The 27723-nt window shown below is 40.9% G+C and overlaps 1 protein-coding gene across 1 annotated transcript in view; it reads right to left on the reverse strand.

Moving 5' to 3' along the window:
* Positions 1-27723, reverse strand: part of LOC307034965 (chloride channel protein 2-like) — a gene marked incomplete at its 5' end in the record, with an annotated part of 153871 nt that overhangs the window by 74506 nt on the left and 51642 nt on the right. Inside the window, 5 exons of the mRNA XM_079673889.1 lie at positions 7622-7699; positions 8716-8849; positions 9648-9776; positions 11117-11248; positions 27650-27700. Of these exons, the coding sequence (XP_079530015.1) occupies positions 7622-7699; positions 8716-8849; positions 9648-9776; positions 11117-11248; positions 27650-27700 (524 nt within the window). The remainder of the gene's footprint in view (positions 1-7621; positions 7700-8715; positions 8850-9647; positions 9777-11116; positions 11249-27649; positions 27701-27723) is intronic.

Consider the following 27723-nt stretch of genomic DNA (forward strand, 5'->3'; position numbering starts at 1 on the left):
TGAAGTTATTAGGAACACATTCATCTACAATGAAATGACAAATCATTCTTTAAAACCACTAGAACGTGCACAGTCCATATCAATCCTTCATTCTGAATTTAGGAGAATAATAATGATTTTTTTTTTTCAGGATGCACAAATGGTGCATCATGGGAAATGGAGTTTCTTTGGACATGCTTGCTCTCACTTACCTTTATTATCATGAGACTGGGTTCCTTACGCAGCATGACAGTAATACAGACAGGTAAGAGTTAGTGTGTGTGTGTGTGTGTGTGTGTGTGTGTGTGTGTGTGTGTGTGTTTCTCCTGCTCTACCTACCTTACAGTGTAGGGCTCTTGATAAGCCCACTACTCTGCAGCTCACTCATATATAACACACACACACCCACTACTCTGCAGCTCACTCATATCACACACACACACACACACACACACACACACACACACACACACACACACACACACACACACACACACACACACACACACACACAGACACACACACACACACACACACACACACACACACACACACACACACACACACACACACACACACACACACACACACAATGTTAATCTGGAGAGAATATTTCAAAGACTGCCTATAGGCTGGAATATTTCCACTTATTTAATTCCACATCTCTTTGATAGAAGTAGCAACAGACATTCATTTGTATATAACTCATCAGTATACCGTAGCAGCTGATCGCACAATGTGATGAATAATGAAACAGAGTGGACACATTTTGATTTGATCATTGGTCTATTCAAAAGTCACATTAAAAGAAGCTTTATGAAGCGTACTGCTTATTTGTGGGAACGTTTTATTTATTATGATCACCTCAGGGTATATGTAGGAATCCTGAAGTCACTTGTAATCCCTTTAAAGACCTTTTTTAAGACCCTTTCCATACATTTTAAGACCTCATCCCCACTTTGAGTTTTAACCGGTTACCTTGGCGACACACTTTACCTCACATTGACTATATACAGTATTGATTGTCCTTCCTCCTTATCTTCCAACCATTTGGACGCAGACTTGCGTTTCCCCATAACGATGTTGCTTAGCAACCGGCGTAAACGGACCTTCGCGCGCTATCAAGCAGTGAGCGTGCGATGTCCTGTTCAGATGACGTCCAATCCAACGGGATGCCATAAATAAACTACACAGAATCACACTACACACCTACGCAATGATTACATTCAGGCAGACTGTAGAACACAACCTCTTTGGACAATTTATATACTTATTGGAAACAAGCTACAAAACGTCATAGATTGGAAAATGCCCTTTAATACTTTTTAATAGCCTTCATTGATTGATCAACTTTTAATACTTTTTAGGACCCCGCGGACACCCTGTACCTACAACTAGGCATAGGATATATATTTACTATATCAGTATTGGGATATGAGAAATCATCTTAGAGGTTGGGTGATAATATATATAATATCTTTATCCTGGTTTAAAGGTTGTATTTCTCTGATTTGTTTGATTATTCATTTAAAGAAATATAAAATTGTCTTTTAATTATCGTGGATGGAAAGTCAGGAAGTCAGACAGTTAGATTCTAATTTGCTGTTTTCTAGGATTTGTTTGAGTTTAGCAGCTTCAGTATTTACTTTTGTATTTATTGATTAAAGAAGGAACAATACACATTAATTAACGCGAGCACTTGAGCCCATCTTTTCGCCACAAGAGCTAATTTCCATCTTGATTGTTTTATATCAGAGAACATAAACACAGACACATCACATGAGAACAATTACAGCAAACTAATATCGCACATAATCAATCAATCACATGAATACTAACCCATTGACATCCAACTGACACAAAGCACATACAGATACAAAATCTCATCGTTTAAATGTTTTTGTTAAAGTGCTAACGGTCCTCTCGGTTTGTTTTTGTTTACTCTTTATTAAGTGATGTGAAATGCCTTTGTTTCAACATGCAAGTTTGAGATCAACTAGTTATAAAACTCAATATATATCTGTTCTGGTGTTTGCTTTTTTTCTACATTACTCATCCCTTCAAGTTATTTTATATAACATCTATCCAAAAGCACGCTGGAGCAAAGCGCTGGTTTCACAGCCTGCAGGCTCCATGTTTCAAAGTGAGGAGGTCCTGCTGCAGAGGGACCTTCACACCTCACCATTAATATGCATTAAAGTGCAGCACAACGTCAAGGAGGGGGGGGGGGGGAGGTGGGTGAGGAGGATGATAAAGAAGATCAAAAGGTAGGAAGGCTGATAGAGAAATGGCAAAGTAAAAAGGGGGAAGATGGAGGAGATGCTTGAGTTCAAACTGAAGCCTCTCGAGACATTTAAAGCCGTTACCATGAGGTAAGATACGATAACATTCATTACTCCCCGTAGGAAAACATTACGGTGTTGAATTGATGATTTTAAGAATATATAACGGGAAAGAAAAACCTATTAGCTTTATCTGTATGTGCTTTGTGTCAGTTGGATGTCAATGGGTTAGTATTCATGTGATTGATTGATTATGTGTGATATTAGTTTGCTGTAATTGTTCTCATGTGATTTGTCTGTGTTTATGTTCTCTGATATAAAACAATCAAGATGGAAATTAGCTCGTGTGGCGAAAAGATGGGCTCAAGTGCTCGCGTTAATTAATGTGCATTGTTCCTTCTTTAATCAATAAATACTGAAGCTGCTAAACGCAAACAAATCCTAGAAAACAGCAAATTAAAATCTAACTGTCTGACTTTCCATCCACTACAATTAAAATACCATTGTATATTTCTTAAGCCTCTTACGCACCAAACACCGTCGGGACTCACGTCTCCTGGGTCTTGGCCATGTGTTGCACTGGAACACACCGCAAAGACTTCAGCCGACCAAGAAGCACGTACGAACTGCGCATGCGTGAGTGGCAATAACTCTCCTTACCAGCAGGCGGCGGTAGTGTGTATTCGTCATTCAAAAGAGGCAACAACCGGAAGACAGACTGCGTGATATAAACAAACAACAAATAGCGTGTTCCACTTTCCCTCTACAGCGAGAAGCTCACGGGGCTTTCCCCAACCTGTGTCCAGAGCTGGAGTTAAATGAAATCTTGATAGTATGCATGCACTGATTCGCTAAGCTGAACAGCCAATCAGAGTGATTTATTTGGCCGACGGCCTCCCGATTCAACATGTCGAATCGGCACGGCCGAAATGACACGACGGTGCAGCACATACCAATCTGAGTAGGGCGACACGACGCTCATCGACGGCCCGACATCTATCAACGTCGATTTTATTTTATGTTTTTTCTATGAACCCTCCACGGCTCCGTAGAGATTCAAGTCAGAATTCGAACTTTTTTCTCCCCAAAAGATATTTTGTTTTTAGTTCCGAGAAAAAAAGTCAGAATTCAGATTTCTCTTCTCAGAACACATTTTTTTTTCAAATCCTCAAGAAATGTTTTTTATGCTAATCCCCTTTGGTACAATACTTTAATACTTTTACTCAAGTAAGATTTGAAATGCATTTTATACGAAATTAGTTTTGATACTTTAACTTAAGAAGAGAGTCTGAGTATTTCTTCCACCACTGAAGAAAGTAAGAAAATATACTTTGGAAGATTAAAGTAGACTCTGGCTCCTACGGACAGGAAAAGCACGTCTCACTTCCTGCCATTTACCTGCAGCCAAAGCTAAACTGAAATGTCTGAATGCATATCAGAATGCTGCACGTTTCTCCATATCATCACCAATAACCTCACATTATCTCTAAGACGGCACTTTTTGAAATCACTATAAAGTGTTTCCCTCATCGTCAAACATCATGGATGGCCAGTCACGTCTGCATCGAGTTTATCGAAAGCATCTGACTGTACTCCCTTTCATCGAAGGACTCTCTGTCTCTCGGCCCTCCCTCTAAGCCTCCCATCTCCCCGACATTTCATCCCTCACATCTTCAGAAAACATGGAGATGAGAGTGAAGATTTCCCAGCCGGCCTCCAGCTCTAATCTCAGCAGACGGAGAGGAAGAAGTAAACGATGCTTCTCTTTCCATCTCTATCTGGCTGCGTCTCTCTACTTTTGAAGATGAAAAGATCTCATTAGCTGACAAATAGTGTATTGATTAAACATTTATAAGATACTCCTGGTAGTTGACTTTACGTGGGATGGAAGGAATTGATGCCTAAGGAAAAAAGGTGAAAAAGTTGCATTTACTTCCAACTCAATTCAGACTTTTGAGCTTGAGGGAAACTTAAAAACAAAAGCCTCTTATCTGGCGTTGCAGCTCAGAAGTTCAGAGCAGAATATAATAAAGCAGAACCCGGCTGCGTCTCTGAGACTGGAGCCACACGAGGACGATAACGCAAACGGACCAAAATCGATATCAAAAAAGTCTTCCGTCCCCACGAAAAAGGCCCCAGGAACTTGCACGTCAACACGTGACCGCTAGAAAGCGCTGGAGACGCTGTAATACATATGCCGGGCCTGTAAGTGGCGCTGTAGTCTGCCACAAAAGCAGCGAAGAAGAATTCCCGGGCATGGTTGCCATGGTTGCCCTTCTGTTTATTCACCACTGCGCCTCTTCCAAGGAACGAGGGGACCGTGCAGCAGAGTTTCACTTCGTCGGTCAACATGTCCGTTAAAGGTCTTCTTTGTTATTTATTGAGCTTTAAAACAAATTGATAACAACTCTGTATAATAATATAAGAATAAAAAACGGAGCCTCTCTTTTCCTCCCCCTCTTCTGACAGCCCAGCAGCTGATCTCGGAGCAGGAGAGGTGGGGAGAGGCGGGGCTATTGTGTCATCGTTATCAGGAAATGATCGTATAGGCCTTGGGACCCGTTACCGTTATATTCATTTCCATGTCGGCCTCGTGTGGCCGAACCGTCTATCTCAGGGGTCGCAACCTTTTTGATATGAAGAGCCATTTAAAAAAAAAAAATGTTATCAGCGTGCCAACAATCGAGAATTAAATTATCAATGGGGGTGTTGAGGAGCTTGACGCTCGTCAACTATCAGCAGGAGGGCGGGGAAGCAGTTTATGGACATGTCAGCACAACTTACGTGATGCCGAATTTAACGAACACATTTAAATAATTGGTTTAAACGGCATAATAATAAGGACGATCGTCCGTTCTGTGATTCTCCAGAGCACACATGCTATGATATTAGGGTCATGCAGAGTGAGATGAGATCGCTGTCCCTTTAAGAGAGAGAGAGAGAGAGAGAGAGAGAGAGAGAGAGAGAGAGAGAGAGAGAGAGAGAGAGAGAGAGAGAGAGAGGTGTGGCTTGTGCATGTGTGTTTGTGGATGGTAGAGCAACAGTGAGAGAACGTGTGTATGTTTCTGGAAGTGAAACGAGGAAGCAGAAAAACAGAGGTCTGTGATGTATTTTGTGAAACAGAAGAACAGCTAAATAAATGCAACGGCCTCCCAAGAAGAGCTCGCCTCTCTCCAGTCATTTAAGCTAAAGTGGGTTATTGAACCTGAAGCTTGTTGCTTCTGCCCTCCTCGACTACGGTCTGGGAGCCGACAGGAAAGTTCAACACACAGACGGCCAGTCCGCCCCTTTGTAGCATATTATTTCGATGAGAGATGAGCAGATCGCCACTGGGCTTTCAACTAAATACACAGCCACGCAAAAACTTATGGGTACTGCAATTAGTGCTTTCTCCGTGGTGAAACGATCAGCACTGCACCACGGAGGAAAGCGGCAGAAAGTCACCTGGAGATAAAGAGAGCGGGGCTGCGTTTCGTGCATGGCTTCCTTCTGCAGGTAACGGGGAGACGCGCTCTGGCGGCGGTCTCGTTCAGGATCCGAAAATACAATTTAAATATTTTGCACACTTATTCCACTTATTCCTAGGTGCCACTGGTTACGGTGCCGCGTGCCAGCTGCCAGGGGTTGCCGACCCCTGGCCTATCTGATAGAGAACTGTAGCGGATATGACCGTTATCGTACTCGTGTGGCCGGAGCCTAAAACTGTCTCATGTATTCCCTCTGTTCTTGTTCTGCTTCTCTGGTGAATCACCTGCTGTCAACATCCTCAGTTATTCTGTGAGCACCGCCTGAAGATATCGCCAGCTGCTTTTTGTTTCATGCATTTTTCATGATCAGGGGATTGATGCAAAATCACTCGAGCAGAATTAAAGTGTCGTTTTCCGTCTGGTTTTGGTTCGACCCTCAAATCATGTTTTTTCTGGCTGCTGTTACCGGGCAGATGAGTGGAGCGTTTAGCGGCTCAAGGGACATATATTTCACTCTGTCTGGAATCTGACAATAAAAATGATAATGTTGCTGCGGAGAGGATGATTGGCTGCAATCTGCCGGCCCTGCAGGACCCTCAGGGGGGAGACTGTGCCGGACCCCTGTGATCCTCGGCACAAACATTTCCGATCCCCAACCCTCGGGCCGCTTGAGGAGCCCTAAAAAAGGTGCGCCATGAAAACAGTTTTCTGACTGAAATGGGCCTCATCATGGACCTCCGGGACCCTAACCCCCCTAAAGACATCTATGTGTGTGTGTGTGTGTGTGTGGTATATTAACACATATATTGGACCATTATCCATGTTCATTGCACACACTCTTTTTAATTTGCACATCCCACTATCGATATTTTTTTGTATATTATTTTATTGTATATTATTTTTCCTACACATATTAAACCTTAGCCTTTTTGCAGTGTTTTTTTTACATTTTTGGTTATAAATATTTATATTTTTCCTCTTAATATTTATATGAACTAATACATTTTTTGTTAAAATGTTCTTTTTTTTTTGTATTTATTTTTTATATAATTAAATATCTGATATATTTTTTCCCTCTAAATATGTTGAACTCTAACCACACAATAAAGTATGTTAGTGAAACCCAGCTTGTTAATTCTCTGATACTTAGACACAGTTCCTTTCAAATGGACTTGTGCACACCCCACTATCAGTATATGTGCATATCCTGCCCAAATTGAACCTATATGTTGTAGAATCTTTATGGTTTAGTCTCATATTTGTTATGCATTTTGTTATTTTCTACATGTGTATTCCGTCTGTGTTTTTATTTCCTCTTAGTATTTGTATAACATCCACTAAACACCAAACAAATTGCCTGTCAAAGTGGAAACCTCCGTAGTAACTGGCCTTATTGGATGTGTACATAAAAAGGATTTTCGAATGTATAATAATAATAATAATGTAATTGCATGGATGAATGCACTTTGGATAAAGGCGTTAGCTAAATGAAATGAATGATAAACTATTTTTGTTCTCCATCTTAACTTGAAAAGTGATGATATGTCAATTCTGTGGTCACATCATGTTTCTGCTGCCCCCATGTGGCCAGAAAGTGAATTACTGCTGCCCATCAAGCTTATTAATAAAAGTGAATAATACTTTTTTTTGTATCATTTCACACACTCTCATGCCTCACTCATATCACTGTTTGGCTGTGTAGACGATGAAACAGAAATGTGGTGATGGAAAGTGGAGAAAGAGGTGGACATTGTTTCTTAAAATGGTGTATTGAGTGCACAGTGTATTTGGGACAAGATGTGAAATAATAATGAATAATAGATGTTTCAATTTAAAGTTTTGGCAGTGGGAGAAATAGTTAGAAGAGTGTTATTGACTTTTCACAAAACTCACCTCATAGATTCCTCCAAACAGAGACATGAACTTGCTGAGGAGAGCGGCACACAAACTGGCGATGTGTACGAACGGACCCTGAAAGAAAAGAACATAAAAAACAGGATAACAAGTTATTTGTATGTCCTGGAGAATCAACACACTGTCAACAACAAAGTCTGCAGTGGATATTACCATTCTGGGGATGAAGTTCAAAGTGGAACTAACAGGATTTAAAAGAGAGAGCGTCACATCGTGCTCGAGTTAAAAGAAGTGCAGAAGCCTGCAGGAGGATGTGTGTGTGTGTGTGTGTATGTATGTGTGTGTGTGTGTGTGTGTGTGTGTGTGTGTGTGTGTGTGTGTGTGTGTGTGTGTGTGTGTGTGTGTGTGTGTGTGTGTGTGAGTAAGAGAGTAGAGAAAAGATATCTTCCTCCGAGCATGTCTGCAGGAGAGTCCTTTGGGGGTTGCAATACTTACCTGGAATATTCTTGCTAAAAACTCAGAGACAGTGATCCACACACACACACACACACACACACACACACACACACACACACACACACACACACACACACACACACACACACACACACACACACACACACACACACACACCACACACACACACACACACACACACACACACACACACACACACACACACACACACACACACACACACACACACACACAACTGCAGTGCACATGGAGCACATTCATCTCCACGGCTCATTCTCATTCCTCTACATCCCTGCAGCATGAATTACAAACGAACCATAAACTGCTCACGATATGTTCAGGTACACAGTGTGACATGTGGAGAGGGGAAAACAACGAGGAGGGGATTCCCAACACGATATGCAGATGGTGTTTATGTTTTGTGGTGTGTGTGTGTGTGTGTGCCTTTTCTCTTTCTCTAGGGGAGCTTCAACAAGGCTAAATGCACTAACATGAATGCATACAGTCCAAAAAAGCATTCAAGGAACTATGGGGGTGAGTTATTGAATATACATGTCATTTTATTTGGAATACAAGTGAGCGTGTGTGTGTGTGTGTGTGTGTGTGTGTGTGTGTGTGTGTGTGTGTGTGTGTGTGTGTGTGTGTGTGTGTGTTACCTCCTTGCCCAGGGGCATGCCGCTGCCCAGGGCGCAGGTGAGGCCGATGACTTTGGCCACGAAGGTTTTGAAGGTGAGGTACTCCTTCAGCACGACGCCCCTCAGGATGGTCTTCATCTCAGGGATACCTGAACCTGCAGCAGCAAAACCAACACGGGGAAGTTACATCGCAGACTCAAAGCTGCCTGACCTCTGACCTTGTGTTCCTTCTCAGTCTTTGTGTGACCTCTTATCTATTCCATTTTAAAAAGCCATGTGTAGAAGAAACATGTACATAGAGACCCACACACCTAACTACTCCTTCTCCAAAAGGTATGGACCATTACAGAGGAAGCCAACTAAAGAACACAAAACACAGAGATAGTGGAGTGTGTGTGTGTATGTCCTTTATCTACAGCGTGTGTGCTGCTGTGTGTGTTGTGCTGGGTGTGTGTGTGTGTGTGTGTGTGGGTTGATGTGTGTGCTGTTGGGTGTGTGTATATGTGTGGGTGTGTGTTGTGCAGTGTGTGTGTTGTACGGTGTGTGTGTGTGTGTTGATGTGTGTGCTGTTGGGTGTGTGTATATGTGTGGGTGTGTGTTGTGCAGTGTGTGTGTTGTGCAGTGTGCGTGTGTGTTGATGTGTGTGCTGTTGGGTGTGTGTATATGTGTGGGTGTGTGTTGTGCAGTGTGTGTGGTGTGAGTGTGTGTATGTTGTGCAGTGTGTGTGGTGTGAGTGTGTGTGTGTTGTGCAGTGTGTTTGTGTGTGTGTGTGTGTGTGTGTGTGTGTGTGTGTGTGTGTGTTGTGCAGTGTGTGTGTTGATGTGTGTGCTGTTGGGTGTGTGTATATGTGTAGGTGTGTGTTGTGCAGTGTGTGTGGTGTGAGTTGGTGTGTGTTGTGCAGTGTGTGTGTTTTTGGGTGTGTTGCAGTGTGTGTGTGTGTGTGTTGTTCGTACCGACAGCCTGGGGGGCGAGGATCTGTGTGAAGCCGGCAGAGAAGGTGATGAGGACGACGGGGTAGGTGACCCAGGCCAAATACTGCAGGAACACGTTACTGTCCAGACCCCCGTACATCCACTTCTGCGCTGTGGACACACACACACAAACACACAGAGGGGCAAACATGTAAACCACAATCTAATGTATCCAACAGAACAGAATACAATACACACACAGTAATGCACCCATGAATATACCGTGCACTTAAGAAACAGACACTTTTTCTTGCAAGAGATACATTTATATTCAATGTAAAAATGTCACGAGGACATACTGTAATGCAGCCACACACACACACACACACACACACACACACACACACACACACACACACACACACACACACACACACACACACACACACACACACACACACACACACACACACACACACACACACACACACACACACACACACACACACACACACACACACACACACACACACACACACACACACACACACACACACACACACACACACACACACCCCAAAAAGCACCTGTACTGTATGTATGACGTGTCTCCTGTATTTACACACACAGGGCTAAGTGTACAAACAGGAGAGCTGTCATACATACGTGTGTGTGTGTGTGTGTGTGTGTGTGTGTGTGTGTGTGTGTGTGTCCTCAGGACAGGTGGCTAGTCATGTTGGTTGTATCCAATTAAAATAACTGTACACCGTAACTGGAACTGACAAGACTAGGCTTCTCCTTGAGAGCACACACACACACACACACACACACACACACACACACACACACACACACACACACACACACACACACACACACACACACACACACACACACACACACACACACACACACACACACACACACACACACACACACACACACACACACACACACACACACACACACACACACACACACACACACACACACACACACACACACACACACACACACACACACACACACACACACACACAAAGAGAAATCCATTTGAATTAGAGCAAGGCCCGTAAGGGTTCAGATTGGCTCTTACAACTCCCTTCAATCACTGTAAGAGGTCCACCTTCCTCTGATGTGAAGTCGACTGACTCTGACTAATCCCTCGTTTACATCTTCTCCTCCTCCTCAGTCTGAAGCCATAAGAGACCTCACATCCATCCCTTCATCCACCTTCTGTCTCTAATCCCCTGACTTCAGGCTTCCAGCAGAGTGGTGCAGGATTGATGCCTAAACCTGGATATTAGTTAGCACTTCTGTTGACTTCCTGCATCTGGAGGTCAATGGTTTGTTGAATGTGTTTTTGGTTAGAAGACTCAAATGTGGTTAACACAATTTGAAGAGATTTTATCGTTGTGTTCTACAACATAAAATATGTCAGTAAATGCCCCACTGGTGGATGTAATAACCCCCCCCCCCCCCCTCTCTCCCTCTCTCCCCCCCTCCCTCACCTTGTAAACAGATGGCGATGCAGAAGTCCACAGCCCAGCTGACCATTGCCATGAGGAGTCCCAGCAGGATGAGGAAGATCCAGTCCTCCCCGACCCGTGAGATCAGGAACTTCTGACAGCGCAACGTGCAGACTGCGGGAAAACAGAGAGTAACAGGTTAGGGACTACAAAACCACTCGTTAAAACTACATTTCCCAGGAACTGAGGTTTGGAATATATCGAATCTATTCACCAGTCTTGCTGTGTCTCCATCCAACAGCTTTAACATATCGCTGCCCAATTTTTAGATTACATTTTCAAAGAGTTCAACAGGTTAGGGACTACAAAACCACTTGTTAAAACTACATTTCCCAGGAACTGGCACTGATGTTTTTGACGGTATTGAATCCATTTGGCAGTCTTATGTGTTTCCATCCAACAGCTTTGAAATGCTGAGCACCAGTGAACAATACACTCAATCCAAAATACTGTTTACTTTGTTTGATGAGAAGTAACAGCAACAATCCCCCCCCCCATCATAGGTGAGTTAACACAATTTGTTTAAATGATGAAATCGGTAATTTCCTCTCAAATTTACACATAAAATGTATTTTTTATTTTATTTTACTTTTTATTACTTCTTTTCCACATTTTTTTTTATTGTTTTGCTCTTTTGAAAGGCTTTGGTTTTAGAAATGTACTTAAAAAAGGTTAAATTAACTTTATTTTGTGAGTTATTTTAACACTGTTAGTAAATACAGACGTTGTAAATAGATTTTTTTAGATGACATTTTCAAAGAGTTCAACAAAAAATCTCATTCACTACAGTATGTATGAAAAAACAAATGCCCCCGAGGAAAATGCATTTTTTGTTTATTACTTAGGTGACATGGAGCTTTACATATCCTAATTTACTCCGTAAGGAAATGGAGTTCATCCACAAATTTCTTTGCACTCTTTAAAGTTCCACGATGGAAAAAACAGCTAGCTTTAATAAATATCACATTTAAATGAGCTCAGAAATAAAAGTAGTGTGTCACGCCAACAACAATACGTTTTGCAGAGGCTATGAAACATCAGTATGTTACGACAGAGAGTGATGTCATTGTCACCTTGTGTTAAGAATATGTTACCCACAATGCAATGGGCTGAAGACAAAACAGACCACATTGATACACTTAATATACGCTATATAAATAACATGTATTATTATTTTTAATGTAGATTACACACACACACACACACACACACACACACACACACACACACACACACACACACACACACACACACACACACACACACACACACACACACACACACACACACACACACACACACACACACACAGTTCTTCATGGCATGCAATAAGCAGCATGCTAGTTCCCAATCACTCTCATTGCCTCCTGACTCACCCTCTCCCCTTCCTTCCTCTGTGATCCAATCATTCCCCTTCCTTCTTCTTCTGCTGCTGCTGCTGCTTTCTGCTAATCACATCCAGCCCTGACTTCCTCTCTCGGTATTATCTGCTGCCCTCCACTCCTCCTCACTTTTGTTTTGCTCTCACCTCTCTCTCTACAGGAGTCATAAAGCCCACATACCTGCTGAGACTAATTTAGTTTGCCTTGGATACACAGCGCTTCGACCTCTACTTCTGGAGTCTGAACAGGTGCTCGGTTTGTTTTGGTTCCGGCAATACTGTATGGAGACTAGTTTAGGACAGAAAGCTTTAACGCTGAGAATAATGTTGATTGGGCTTTCCAGAATAATTAGTATTGCACTCAGATAAAGTCAAAGTTGAAACTTGTAAGAAAACGTGGGAAAGCAATCCTGAATTAATTACTTTTTGAAGGTAAGTTGAGGTCATTTTTTCCTAATGTAAGGACATATCATTTTTGTGTGAACCAAAATTAAAAGAAAATGTAATATCAGTTATATTCGTATACATCAAACACACTGTATTTAAAAAGAGGATATAGTCACTGTTATAAAATCCATTGACTTGAGGACTAGGGTTTCGAAGCCTTGAGTTTGTCATTTTGACATTTGTCATTTTGTTTGCAACCAGAAATGACACACGAGGCTCGTGCTAAGTACAACGAATATCGAAATTGGTGAAATTACCAGAAAACACATTACGAGCGTAAGAGTTGTTAAACGAAAATGCACCATGTGGTAAAAAGGTAGCCCTCCGTTAAAGCTTATCGTCTATTTGACTCCGAATGGTATCATCATTTAGGAAATGGACATCATGCTTTATAAGAGAAGACTTGAAACTACAGATTGAGAACATTAACTCATCAGGAACTTGTTTAATGTGGAAATAAATCAAGTGAGAAGTGGGGTCATTTTCTCATAGACTTCTATACAATTTGACTTGACATGTTTCAACCCCCTATTGGATGTTAAAGATAATGCAGCCTGAAGGCACTTTTCCATAAATATCAATGTTTCGTTCAGTTGGATACTTTTGAGTCAGACAGCTAGAAATACATCCAAGGCAAAGACTGGGATTCAACTCTATGTTGGATGTAAGATTGTTGTGTTTTATATAATGTGATATTGGTTGCATGTTCTAACTTATATTTGGCAAAGCAGGCCAATACTCCTAACGAATTGTAAATACAAATATATGACTGTCAATTGCTTGGCTCCGTAGAGACTATATACTCTTCATTCAAGGTGGACATTCCTAATACAAATATGCTTTATTTATGGAAGACAATTTGATTCCATGGACAAAGCTTCCCAGTTGCAAAATTGATCATTTTTATAACTCCACCAGTGACTTGTTCATTATCTCTAACTGAAGATAAGTAGTACTTTTTAATAAAGAACAGTATTAGGAAAGCAACATATTGGTTCAACTGTAGAAAATGAGACACACACACACACACACACACACACACACACACACACACACACACACACACACACACACACACACACACACACACACACACACACACACACACACACACACACACACACACACACACACACACACACACACACACACACACACACACACACACACACACACACACACACACACACACACACACACACACACACACACACACACACACACACACACACACACACACACACACACACACACACACACACACACACACACACACACACACACACAAAACTCAATTATTCAAATCCACCCATTGGTTATGCAGGGTGAGAGCTACATATGGGTGTAAAGGGTAAAATTGCCCACCGTTAATGCCTCAATTATGCACAGTCAGGCCAATAACCATTTTATGTGTGTGTGCTCCCACATTTATTCCGTAGCTTTATGCATAAGGGGATGATTGAATTAGAAATGGCTGGCTGTGTTGAAAACCAGCTGCTAAATGAGATTGGAATTTATGCAGATAGGAAAAACTGAACGTTCAGCTCTTTTGAAACTTTGAAAGAAAAAGGGAGTGGATAAAGCACAATGTAATGAACAGTATAAACAATGACTAAGTTAAGTTAATGTTGGATGCGACAGATATAAAGCTTATATTTAGGGTATTTGTAATTGTTATTGTTTATCTTACATTATCACTCCATATGTGATTAACTAGTTATAATACAGCAGTTAATGTTGACATTGTACACTTAATAAGGTTATAATAGCATTGTTTCATTGGGTCAGTCGTTATTGTTTTCAATAGTGAGCAAGAAGGGGAAGGACAACTCACTTTTTTCCCCATGATGGGTAAGATTTCACTTATTAAACTGGAACAATAACATTGACTTTTTTTGAATAGATTTTAAGGTTTTTTGTTCTAAGACATCAAATACCTCGTTTGCTAACAAGTGTCTACATGAGACGACTAAACTTCATCAAGCCCAACATTAGCCACCTTTAGCTTAGCGGTGGTGACGTGAAGTCATGTGACCGTGCTGTAGTTCCTTTATAGCCCATCATTAGCCACCTTTAGCTTAACGGTGGTGACGTGAAGTCATGTGACCGTGCTGTAGTTCCTTTATAGCACAACATTAGCCCCCTTTAGCTTAGCGGTGGTGACGTGAAGTCATGTGACCGTGCTGTAGTTCCTTTATAGCACATCATTAGCCGCCTTTAGCTTAGCGGTGGTGACGTGAAGTCATGTGACCGTGCTGTAGTTCCTTTATAGCCCATCATTAGCCACCTTTAGCTTAACGGTGGTGACGTGAAGTCATGTGACCGTGCTGTAGTTCCTTTATAGCCCATCATTAGCCGCCTTTAGCTTAGCGGTGGTGACGTGAAGTCATGTGACCGTGCTGTAGTTCCTTTATAGCCCAACATTAGCCACCTTTAGCTTAGCGGTGGTGAAGTCATGTGACCGTGCTGTAGTTCCTTTATAGCTCAACATTAGCCACCTTTAGCTTAGCGGTGGTGACGTGAAGTCATGTGACCGTGCTGTAGTTCCTTTATAGCCCAACATTAGCCACCTTTAGCTTAGCGGTGGTGACGTGAAGTCATGTGACCGTGCTGTAGTTCCTTTATAGCCCATCATTAGCCTCCTTTAGCTTAACGGTGGTGACGTGAGGTCATGTGACCGTGCTGTAGTTCCTTTATAGCCCATCATTAGCCACCTTTAGCTTAACGGTGGTGACGTGAAGTCATGTGACCGTGCTGTAGTTCCTTTATAGCCCATCATTAGCCGCCTTTAGCTTAGCGGTGGTGACGTGAAGTCATGTGACCGTGCTGTAGTTCCTTTATAGCCCATCATTAGCCACCTTTAGCTTAACGGTGGTGACGTGAAGTCATGTGACCGTGCTGTAGTTCCTTTATAGCCCATCATTAGCCGCCTTTAGCTTAGCGGTGGTGACGTGAAGTCATGTGACCGTGCTGTAGTTCCTTTATAGCCCAACATTAGCCACCTTTAGCTTAGCGGTGGTGAAGTCATGTGACCGTGCTGTAGTTCCTTTATAGCCCATCATTAGCCGCCTTTAGCTTAGCGGTGGTGACGTGAAGTCATGTGACCGTGCTGTAGTTCCTTTATAGCCCATCATTAGCCACCTTTAGCTTAGCGGTGGGGACGTGAAGTCATGTGACCGTGCTGTAGTTCCTTTATAGCCCATCATTAGCCGCCTTTAGCTTAGCGGTGGTGATGTGAAGTCATGTGACCGTGCTGTAGTTCCTTTATAGCCCAACATTAGCCACCTTTAGCTTAGCGGTGGTGAAGTCATGTGACCGTGCTGTAGTTCCTTTATAGCTCAACATTAGCCACCTTTAGCTTAGCGGTGGTGAAGTCATGTGACCGTGCTGTAGTTCCTTTATAGCCCATCATTAGCCGCCTTTAGCTTAGCGATGGTGACGTGAAGTCATGTGACCGTGCTGTAGTTCCTTTATAGCCCAACATTAGCCACCTTTAGCTTAGCGGTAGTGACGTGAAGTCATGTGACCGTGCTGTGGTTCCTTTATAGCCCAACATTAGCCGCCTTTAGCTTAGCGGTAGTGACGTGAAGTCATGTGACCGTGCTGTAGTTCCTTTATAGCCCAAAGGAAAAATCCCAATGTCTTTTTGTGGAGGGAGCCTATAAAACAACATAAATGGAACACTTTAGGATTGCTTTCTATTTTTGTAACTCTCTGGCTCCTAATGTTCTTAGATTTAAGCGTATCAAGAGGATTTAAATAATAATATTAATGTAGACACAGGCGCAGATTCCCCTCGCCCTGAGTGAATTAACTGATCGCTGCGATTCCATTAAAGTGACAGATTTTGGAAATGAGCCGTCTGTGCAGCAGCTGATAAAAGGGGAAATTGAGATAGAAAAGTAATCACAGGAGAAAATAAATGGAAGGAAAAAAAGAACAAAAAACTAACAAGACAAATTTGGCCCCTAAAGACAGAAGAAGAAACAGTGTTGGAGTAATAAAACCAACACTATCTGTAAACGTCTATTTAATACGGACATTCCCTCAGCGCACTATAACTGAAGCATCTCCTCTCTGCTCTCCCTTCCCTTCCTCCCTATTCATTATCCCTCCATCCTCCCCTCCTGCCTCCATGGTAATGTGTTGTCTATGCTAATGACATGTAAAAGGAGGTGATGTTTATGTAAATGTTATGTAGCAGCGCCATCGTCTCGCGCTCAATCAATCCCTTCACTCGCCGAGTGTGACACCCGTCGTATGGCTGCGGCACAATGTCAGCTTAATGAGGTGTAATAGTACACACACGCACACATGCACACTAGAGTTATTAAGCAAAAGCCGCCTCTGCGTCCCTCTTTAATCGATGCAGAAAAGAGTTTGATGTATGTTTAACGACTCGAGGGAGGAACACTAAAACCCACACACTCAACTGGGATACGCTTCTGCATCTTAAAGCAGTCATTGAATATAATCAAGTGGACTCAAATATCATCAAGTGGACTGAAATATCATCAAGTGGACTCCAATATAATCAAGTGGACTCAAATATAATCAAGTGGACTCCAATATCATCAAGTGGACTCCAATATCATCAAGTGGACTCAAATATAATCAAGTAGACTCCAATATCATCAAGTGGACTCAAATATAATCAAGTGGACTCAAATATCATCAAGTGGACTCCAATATCATCAAGTGGACTCAAAAATCATCAAGTGAACTCAATTATCATCAAGTGGACTCAATATAATCAAGTGGACTCAAAAATCATCAAGTGAACTCAATTATCATCAAGTGGACTGAATATAATCAAGTGGACTCAAATATCATCAAGTGAACTCAAAAATCATCAAGTGAACTCAATTATCATCAAGTGGACTGAATATAATCAAGTGGACTCAAAAATCATCAAGTGAACTCAATTATCATCAAGTGGACTCAATATAATCAAGTGGACTCAAAAATCATCAAGTGGACTCAATTATCATCAAGTGGACTCCAATATCATCAAGTGTACTCCAATATCATCATGTGGACTCAAATATAATCAAGTGGACTCAATATAATCAAGTGGACTCAATTATCATCAAGTCGACTCCAATATCATCAAGTGGACTCAAATATAATCAAGTGGACTCAATATAATCAAGTGGACTCAATTATCATCAAGTCGACTCCAATATCATCAAGTGGACTCAATTATCATCAAGTGGACTCAATATAATCAAGTGGACTCAATATAATCAAGTGGACTCAATATAATCAAGTGGACTGAATATAATCAAGTGGACTCAATTATTATCAAGTGGACTCAAATATCATCAAGTGGACTCCAATATCATCAAGTGGACTCAAATATCATCAAGTGGACTCAATTATCATCAAGTGGACTCCAATATCATCAAGTGGACTCCAATATCATCAAGTGGACTCAAATATCATCAAGTGGACTCAATTATCATCAAGTGGACTCAATATCATCAAGTGGACTCAAATATCATCAAGTGGACTCAAATATCATCAAGTGGACTCAATATCATCAAGTGGACTCCAATATCATCAAGTGGACTCAAATATCATCAAGTGGACTCAAATATCATCAAGTGGACTCAATTATCATCAAGTGGACTCAAATATCATCAAGTGGACTCAATTATCATCAAGTGGACTCCAATATCATCAAGTGGACTCAAATATCATCACGTGGGCTCCAATATCATCAAGTGGACTCAAATATCATCAAGTGGACTCAAATATCATCACGTGGGCTCCAATATCATCAAGTGGACTCCAATATCATCAAGTGGACTCCAATATCATCAAGTGGACTCAAATATCATCACGTGGGCTCCAATATCATCAAGTGGACTCCAATATCATCAAGTGGACTCAAATATCATCACGTGGGCTCCAATATCATCAAGTGGACTCCAATATCATCAAGTGGACTCCAATATCATCAAGTGGACTCCAATATCATCACGTGGACCCCAATATCATCAAGTGGACTCCAATATCATCAAGTGGACTCCAATATAATCAAGTGGACTCAAATATCATCAAGTGGACCCCAATATCATCAAGTGGACTCCAATATCATCAAGTGGACCCCAATATCATCAAGTGGACTCAAATATCATCAAGTGGACTCCAATATCATCAAGTGGACTCAATTATCATCAAGTGGACTCAAATATCATCACGTGGACTCAAATATCATCACGTGGACTCCAATATCATCAAGTGGACTCCAATATCATCAAGTGGACTCAAATATCATCAAGTGGACTCAAATATCATCACGTGGGCTGCAAGTGGACTCCAATATCATCAAGTGGACTCAAATATCATCAAGTGGACTCCAATATCATCAAGTGGACTCAAATATCATCACGTGGGCTCCAATATCAGCAAGTGGACTCCAATATCAGCAAGTGGACTCCAATATCATCAAGTGGACTCAAATATAATCAAGTGGACTCAAATATAATTAAGTGGACTCCAATATCATCAAGTGGACTCAATTATCATCAAGTGGACTCAAATATCATCACGTGGACTCAAATATCATCACGTGGACTCCAATATCATCAAGTGGACTCCAATATCATCAAGTGGACTCAAATATCATCAAGTGGACTCAAATATCATCACGTGGGCTGCAAGTGGACTCCAATATCATCAAGTGGACTCAAATATCATCAAGTGGACTCCAATATCATCAAGTGGACTCAAATATCATCACGTGGGCTCCAATATCAGCAAGTGGACTCCAATATCAGCAAGTGGACTCCAATATCATCAAGTGGACTCAAATATAATCAAGTGGACTCAAATATAATCAAGTGGACTCAAATATCATCAAGTGGACACAAATATAATTAAGTGGACTCAATATAATCAAGTGGACTCAAATATAATCAAGTGGACTCCAATATCATCAAGTGGACTCAAATATCATCAAGTGGACTCAAATATAATTAAGTGGACTCAATATAATCAAGTGGACTCCAATATCATCAAGTGGACTCCAATATCATCAAGTGGACTCCAATATCATCAAGTGGACTCAATTATCATCAAGTGGACTCAATTATCATCAAGTGGACTCCAATATCATCAAGTGGACTCCAATATCATCAAGTGGACTCAATTATCATCAAGTGGACTAAATATCATCAAGTGGACTCAATTATCATCAAGTCGACTCCAATATCATCAAGTGGACTCAATTATCATCAAGTGGACTCCAATATCATCAAGTGGACTCAATATAATCAAGTGGACTCAAATATAATCAAGTGGACTCAATTATCATCAAGTGGACTCCAATATCATCAAGTGGACTCCAATATCATCAAGTGGACTCAATTATCATCAAGTGGACTAAATATCATCAAGTGGACTCCAATATCATCAAGTGGACTCCAATATCATCAAGTGGACTCCAATATCAACAAGTGGACTCAATTATCATCGAGTGGACTCATATCATCAAGTGGACTCGATTATCATCAAGTGGACACCAATATCATCAAGTGGACTCCAATATCATCAAGTGGACTCCAATATCAACAAGTGGACTCCAATATCAACAAGTGGACTCAATTATCATCGAGTGGACTCATATCATCAAGTGGACTCAAATATCATCAAGTGGACTCCAATATCATCAAGTGGACTCCAATATCAACAAGTGGACTCAATTATCATCGAGTGGACTCAAATATCATCAAGTGGACTCAAATATCATCAAGTGGACTCAATTATCATCAAGTGGACTCAAATATCATCAAGTGGACTCAATTATCATCAAGTGGACTTGTGAAATAACTGTTGCAAAGTTACGGTTTATCCGAGTACTAAATGAGGTTTCTGTGTCGGTCAGAACATTTAAGGAAGTGGGAAAATGATTATGCTGAAACTCTGAAGTTAGATGTTGTGATTTCCTTTGCAATTATTTAAAACATGGTAGAGAACTTTTCACCAGTTGCAATGGCACAGTACTGCAGTTACAGGGAGCAATAAAGATCTGCAATGCAGAGGCAGTATGACTTGAAACTCTCCCTTTTTTTATCGGCATTTTTCTACAATTGTCATACATCAACAGAGGGATGTATAGTAACAGAGGTGAACATTAACATAGTGCTTTAAAATAAACTGTTTTTTTAAGTAATAACAGAATTTCAGGCGAGACACCAATCTTTTAGAACACTAATATGAGATGTGTTTATCGAAATAACACACATTTCGTGATATACAGCAATATTTGGAGCTGGGAGAATTTTTAAGAGCTGCCGGTCACCTCAATGTTCTTATAATTACTCTCACAGATTTATTAATGTGCAAGTCATACATTTTCCCTCCCACATGACATGTTTTATTTAGATTATGATCCTGAGGTTGACTTCATGCATGTGTTTCTTGTCAGTGTTGCTGATGGTTCTCTTGTTCTACATTAAAAACCCTTGTAGCTTTCAACATCCTACAAAACATGAGGAAAATGCTGCTGGATTTTGTCATGGTGCATCCTCCGCTTCAGCCTTAAACTACCTGACTTACTGGGTTCCTAATCTACCTCCAATTACTTCTGGAGCCGGTCCGAGGTGGGAAGTAGTGGAGTACAAATACTTTGTTACTGTGATTACATGTAAGTACATGTTTCTGGTATCAGTACTTTACTCCACTACTTATTTTTCTTACAACTTTTTACTTTCTACTTCTTACATGTTGAACACAAATACCTGTACTTTCTACTTCTTACATGTTGAACACAAATACCTGTACTTTCTACTTCTTACATGTTGAACACAAATACCTGCACTTTCTACTTCTTACATGTTGAACACAAATACCTGTACTTTCTACTTCTTACATGTTGAACTCAAATACCTGTACTTTCTACTTCTTACATGTTGAACTCAAATACCTGTACTTTCTACTTCTGACATGTTGAACACAAATACCTGTACTTTCTACTTCTTACATGTTGAACTCAAATACCTGTACTTTCTACTTCTTACATGTTGAACTCAAATACCTGTACTTTCTACTTCTTACATGTTGAACTCAAATACCTGTACTTTCTACTTCTGACATGTTGAACACAAATACCTGTACTTTCTACTTCTTACATGTTGAACTCAAATACCTGTACTTTCTACTTCTTACATGTTGAACCCAAATACCTGTACTTTCTACTTCTCACATGTTGAACACAAATACCTGTACTTTCTACTTCTTACATGTTGAACCCAAATACCTGTACTTTCTACTTCTTACATGTTGAACCCAAATACCTGTACTTTCTACTTCTTACATGTTGAACACAAATACCTGTACTTTCTACTTCTTACATGTTGAACACAAATACCTGTACTTTCTACTTCCTACATGTTGAACTCAAATACCTGTACTTTCTACTTCTCACATGTTGAACACAAATACCTGTACTTTCTACTTCCTACATGTTGAACTCAAATACCTGTACTTTCTACTTCTTACATGTTGAACTCAAATACCTGTACTTTCTACTTCTTACATGTTGAACTCAAATACCTGTACTTTCTACTTCTTACATGTTGAACTCAAATACCTGTACTTTCTACTTCTCACATGTTGAACACAAATACCTGTACTTTCTACTTCCTACATGTTGAACTCAAATACCTGTACTTTCTACTTCCTACATGTTGAACTCAAATACCTGTACTTTCTACTTCTTACATGTTGAACTCAAATACCTGTACTTTCTACTTCTTACATGTTGAACACAAATACCTGTACTTTCTACTTCTCACATGTTGAACTCAAATACCTGTACTTTCTACTTCTCTCATTTTCCAAACAGGCTGGTTCCTTTAGTCTGAATGTGTGTTTGGTGGCGTGATCATTATTATTTAGAGTCATTGCGTGCCTATTGATTTGAACACGATCCGTGTATCCATCATTTCCTGGTCTTCTCTAAAGAAGAGGGACCAATGAAAACGTTGTCATGTTGCCGTTGTTCAGCATGGAAACATTCATTAGCTAACAATGACATTATTGTTCTATTAATATAAAGGGAGGTCAGGTACTCTTTAAAACAGCTGCTAGTTATGGGTACTTTTTACTGAAGTACATTTCAAAGTTCTTTACTTTCACTTGAGTAAAGAAGTTTAGTCAGTACATCTACTTTCACCAGAGTATTTTTAAACACGCGTATCTGTACTTGTGCCTGTGCCGGTTGACATAGGGCGGACTACAAGTGTAAATTGACCCCACCGTTTGCTTCTAGCTCATGAAACTATAGGAGCTTCATAATGTCAGAGAATATACCAGACCTCTCATGATCCTGGGTTAATTGTCTGGAGAGTCTCACTGCAGCGTCTCATGTTTTAACTCTGAGTCTGAGAGCTGAACTTTGTCTGAGTCTCTGCGATCAATACAGCTTTCATCTTACAGATCAATACTACAGTGCTAACATCACCTGAAGTTAATACATTAGGGTCTTAGGGTGACTGGGTTTGTTTGACCTTCTCTCCATACACACATTGACACCTGTTGTCATACTGTTTTGGTCATGGCAACATCCTCCCCTGATCCCAATGGTTTGATATCAGTCATGAAGTGAAGAAATCAGTGATCATTGTGACTTCAATAATACGTGGATTCATAATCTACCACTATTTTGTGCGTTAAGGATTTGGATGGATGACATTTTGTTGTAATGTAAAATATCTCTATCGGGATTTAAGCAAATGATAGCTTCTTAAACTGTTAGCCTATACAGTGTATTGTAATTAGTGATCAATAGTAGGAATGCTGGATTATGGCAAAAATCATAATCTCGATTATTTGGGTCAATAATTGATATCACGATTATTAAAAACGGTTATCCATTTGCTTTGAAAACATAAATGTATTGGAGAAAAAAAATGTGAACAGTATGTTTTTAACAGTTGGTTACCCTGAGCTTTAAGTATAATAAAAAAAAAAGTTATTTAAAAAAAAATATATAATAATTTAAAAATAATCGTTTTATTTTGATTACGTTGATTTCGTAATCGTTGCAAGCCATAATCGTAATTGCGATTAATTGAGCAGCCCTAATCAATAGGAGACACCAATACTAAATTGTTCAGATAGTATACAAATCCAACATTGGTTCAAAAATAATAGTCCCTATAATCACAAAATATAAAAAAACGTTTCTGATCAAAGATTTTATTAAAACGTTTTTTATTTGATTGATACCAAAACATGTCACAAGGCTGGAAATGCTATTTACTATAATGGACAAACTGTATAAGTGTGACTCAATACAATAGCAGCTATGGACTGTTGACATATAGAATACACTGATTACATTCTTATTAATGTATGTATCTTGATTGTGTCTTCATTCAGACTATCTGATATTATGTTATTGTAAAATGGAGCCACTGTTACGCAATCGAGTTTGCCCCCCGGCGATACATATATATTTTCTATCCTGAATTCTGATTTATTGCCAGATAAAAAGTTGGCCCCTGAAAAGTTGAATTGTTTTAGAGCAGCACCTGAGTTCTAATATCTGAGAGAGTTATGATTATGTATATCCAAAGAAGCTGAGTCGTGAGTTTACTCGGCATCAAAGCTGGCTCGGAGTGGGATTACATATTTGAACCACTGATTGGATGCGTCTGTGTATGACTAGTCAAACACTGCTGATGAGCTCTGCATTAACACGCCTGGATGATGGGATTTAGAAAAAAAGAGGCTTCATTTCTTCAGAGGAAACACACACACACACTCACACACACACACACACACACACACACACAAAAAGAAAAAGACTGTGTGTGTGTGTGTAGGAGGCATCACGAGGATTGAAAAAAGGCAGGTGGGGTTGTGCTATTGATGTAATGACTCCTGCCAAACACACACACACACACACACACACACACACACACACACACACACACACACACACACACACACACACACACACACACACACACACACACACACACACACACACACACACACACACACACACACACACACACACACACACACACACACACACACACACACACACACACACACACACACACACACACACACACACACACACACACACACACACACACACACACACACACACACACACACACACACACACACACACACACGTGGTGGCTCTGAAACACATTAATAAAACACTTTTGTATAACCTCAAGGAAGTTATATTTTAGGGTTTAGGGATCCATTCACACACACAACTTGGCACGTGCATTCATCGTGGTCAACTTGATATGGTTATAATGCTTACAGTGTTTCCCACAGATCTGAAATATACTTGTGGTGGTAGCCGAGAACGCTAAGCTAAAAAAGTATACCTAAATGGGTCGCCAAACATACTTTGGCGGACGTTAATATAAAGTCTATGTGTGGGAAACCCTGGCTTAGTAGTGTCAAGATTTTACAAAACAAAACTTCAACGGAGCAGCCCTTGCGGTACAATTAACCAACAGGTTTGATATTTGACATGCATGTCTATTACATATAGATTTAAAAAAAAGTCTCTTGTGGCCATGGTCTAAACCCAACAGGAAGCTGTGCATTTATAATTGTATGTGACTTGTCAGGTTTGTTTTGGCTGTTTTCCACCTCCTACTTGAACAAACTTCTCCTACAGATGGAATCCAATCGACTTCAGGTTTGGTCAGCGTCATCTTAAAGCTGAATTCAAATGATCCACAGTCAAATGGCTCTGCGCTAATGATTCCGTTGTGTTTCTATGGCGAGAGGGGTGTGTTCAAAGTTCAAATTATTTCAACTTTGACCTCGTTTACCACTAACCTTACGACGCTCAACCAATCAGGTGACAGCTGTATGAAGTACGCTAGCAGAGAAGGTTCTATGGGAGAACCGTAGAAACAAAACTCACTCTTCCTCACGGTGAGAAAAGAGAAAATCACGTATCATGTGAATGCAGTTTAAGACTTCATGATTAAACGTTATATTTTAAAGGCGTTCTTGCTGTGGCATCGTGGGCATTTTGAGACACAGACGTTGCAACAGGAAGTTGTTGTAAGTGTGGGTGTGTCTGAATGTGTGTATTTGAGTGTGTTTGTTTTGACCCAGAGGGGAGATTAAAGTCACTTCATATCCAGAATGTTACTTCCCAAAGCCAATAGGCACCTGCTGCTGACTGCTAATCTGTTACACCTCAAACATCAACTCCCCCTCCATCTCCATGTGTGTATTAACTGTATTTCCGTCTGTCCTCTGTCTTTAAGTTTCTCCATCTCCTGCCCCCCTGCTCCTTTAATCCGTCATCCTTCCTTCCTTTCCACTTTGCATCCAATCATTTCTCTTTCTCTCTTTTTATTTGGGCTTTCCTGTGCCCCCTCCCCACCAAAACCCATCTCTGCTGTTGTTGCGGAGTCAGCATTTCCGCTCTGCAGTGCTCCGCAGACACACAAGTGTGCCACACATTTACTTTCATAGAATTCCCATTGCACAGGCATTTGCTTTGAACTGACAGCAACACACACGTGCAGGGAGTACAACACACATTTAATGTACATGTGAGAGCAAGCAACGTGTCGCTGTGTGTGTGTGTGGGTGTGTGTGTGTGTGTGTGTGTGTGTGTAGCCATTACACTTTCATCAGTTCTTAAGTAGCAAAAGAGGAGATAGACATTGATCATCAGTCTTGTCCGCAGCTTGCACCGCCTAATCAGAACCATTCATCTCCCCTATCTCTCACACACACACACACACACACACACACACACACACACACACACACACACACACACACACACACACACACACACACACACACACACACACACACACACACACACACACACACACACACACACACACACACACACACACACACACACACACACACACACACACACACACACACACACACACACACACACACACACACACACACACACACACACACACACACACACACACACACACACACACACACACACACACACACACACACACACACACAGATGTCCAGAGGGCTTTATTACTTTCCATTACGCCTCGGGTGCAGCTGTAATTATGCCAGGCTGGGTGGAGTTAGTATTTTTGTCACACACACACGGGAATAATGCACACACAGATATTTTTTCGTGTTGATTAATAAGAAGCCACAAGGTTATCATGTGTGTGTGTGCATGTGTAGAGGGCGCCACTTTAAAAACAGCAAAGCATTAAGACTGCTGCTCTTTTTTACACACACACACACACACACACACACACACACACACACACACACACACACACACACACACACACACACACACACACACACACACACACACACACACACACACACACACACACACACACACACACACACACACACACACACACACACACACACACACACACACACACACACACACACACACACACACACACACACACACACACACACACACACATTCTGCAAAGACCAAACGGGAGACTTTTTAACTGATTAATCCATCGCAAAGCTGGGGAAACTTTTGTCAAGCGCTTGATAAAGTTTGAGCAACACTCACAGACAACTTATTAAAGATGAATGATGCAGTTAGATGTAGTTGAGGGGGTAGTTGTTGGGGGGGTAGTAGTTGAGGGGGTAGTTGCTGGTTACAAATGGGCAGACTGGGAATTATGCAGACGTTTTATGGCCTGCTTTTTTACCAGAGAGAAAGTCCTTTGCTGGCGCTGGCAGAGCATACGGGTACCCTAACCCTGAGGACAAATAAACCACACAA

The sequence above is a fragment of the Notothenia rossii genome (genome assembly GCF_949606895.1).
Source record: "Notothenia rossii genome assembly, chromosome: 4".
Taxonomy (NCBI): Eukaryota; Metazoa; Chordata; class Actinopteri; order Perciformes; family Nototheniidae; genus Notothenia; species Notothenia rossii.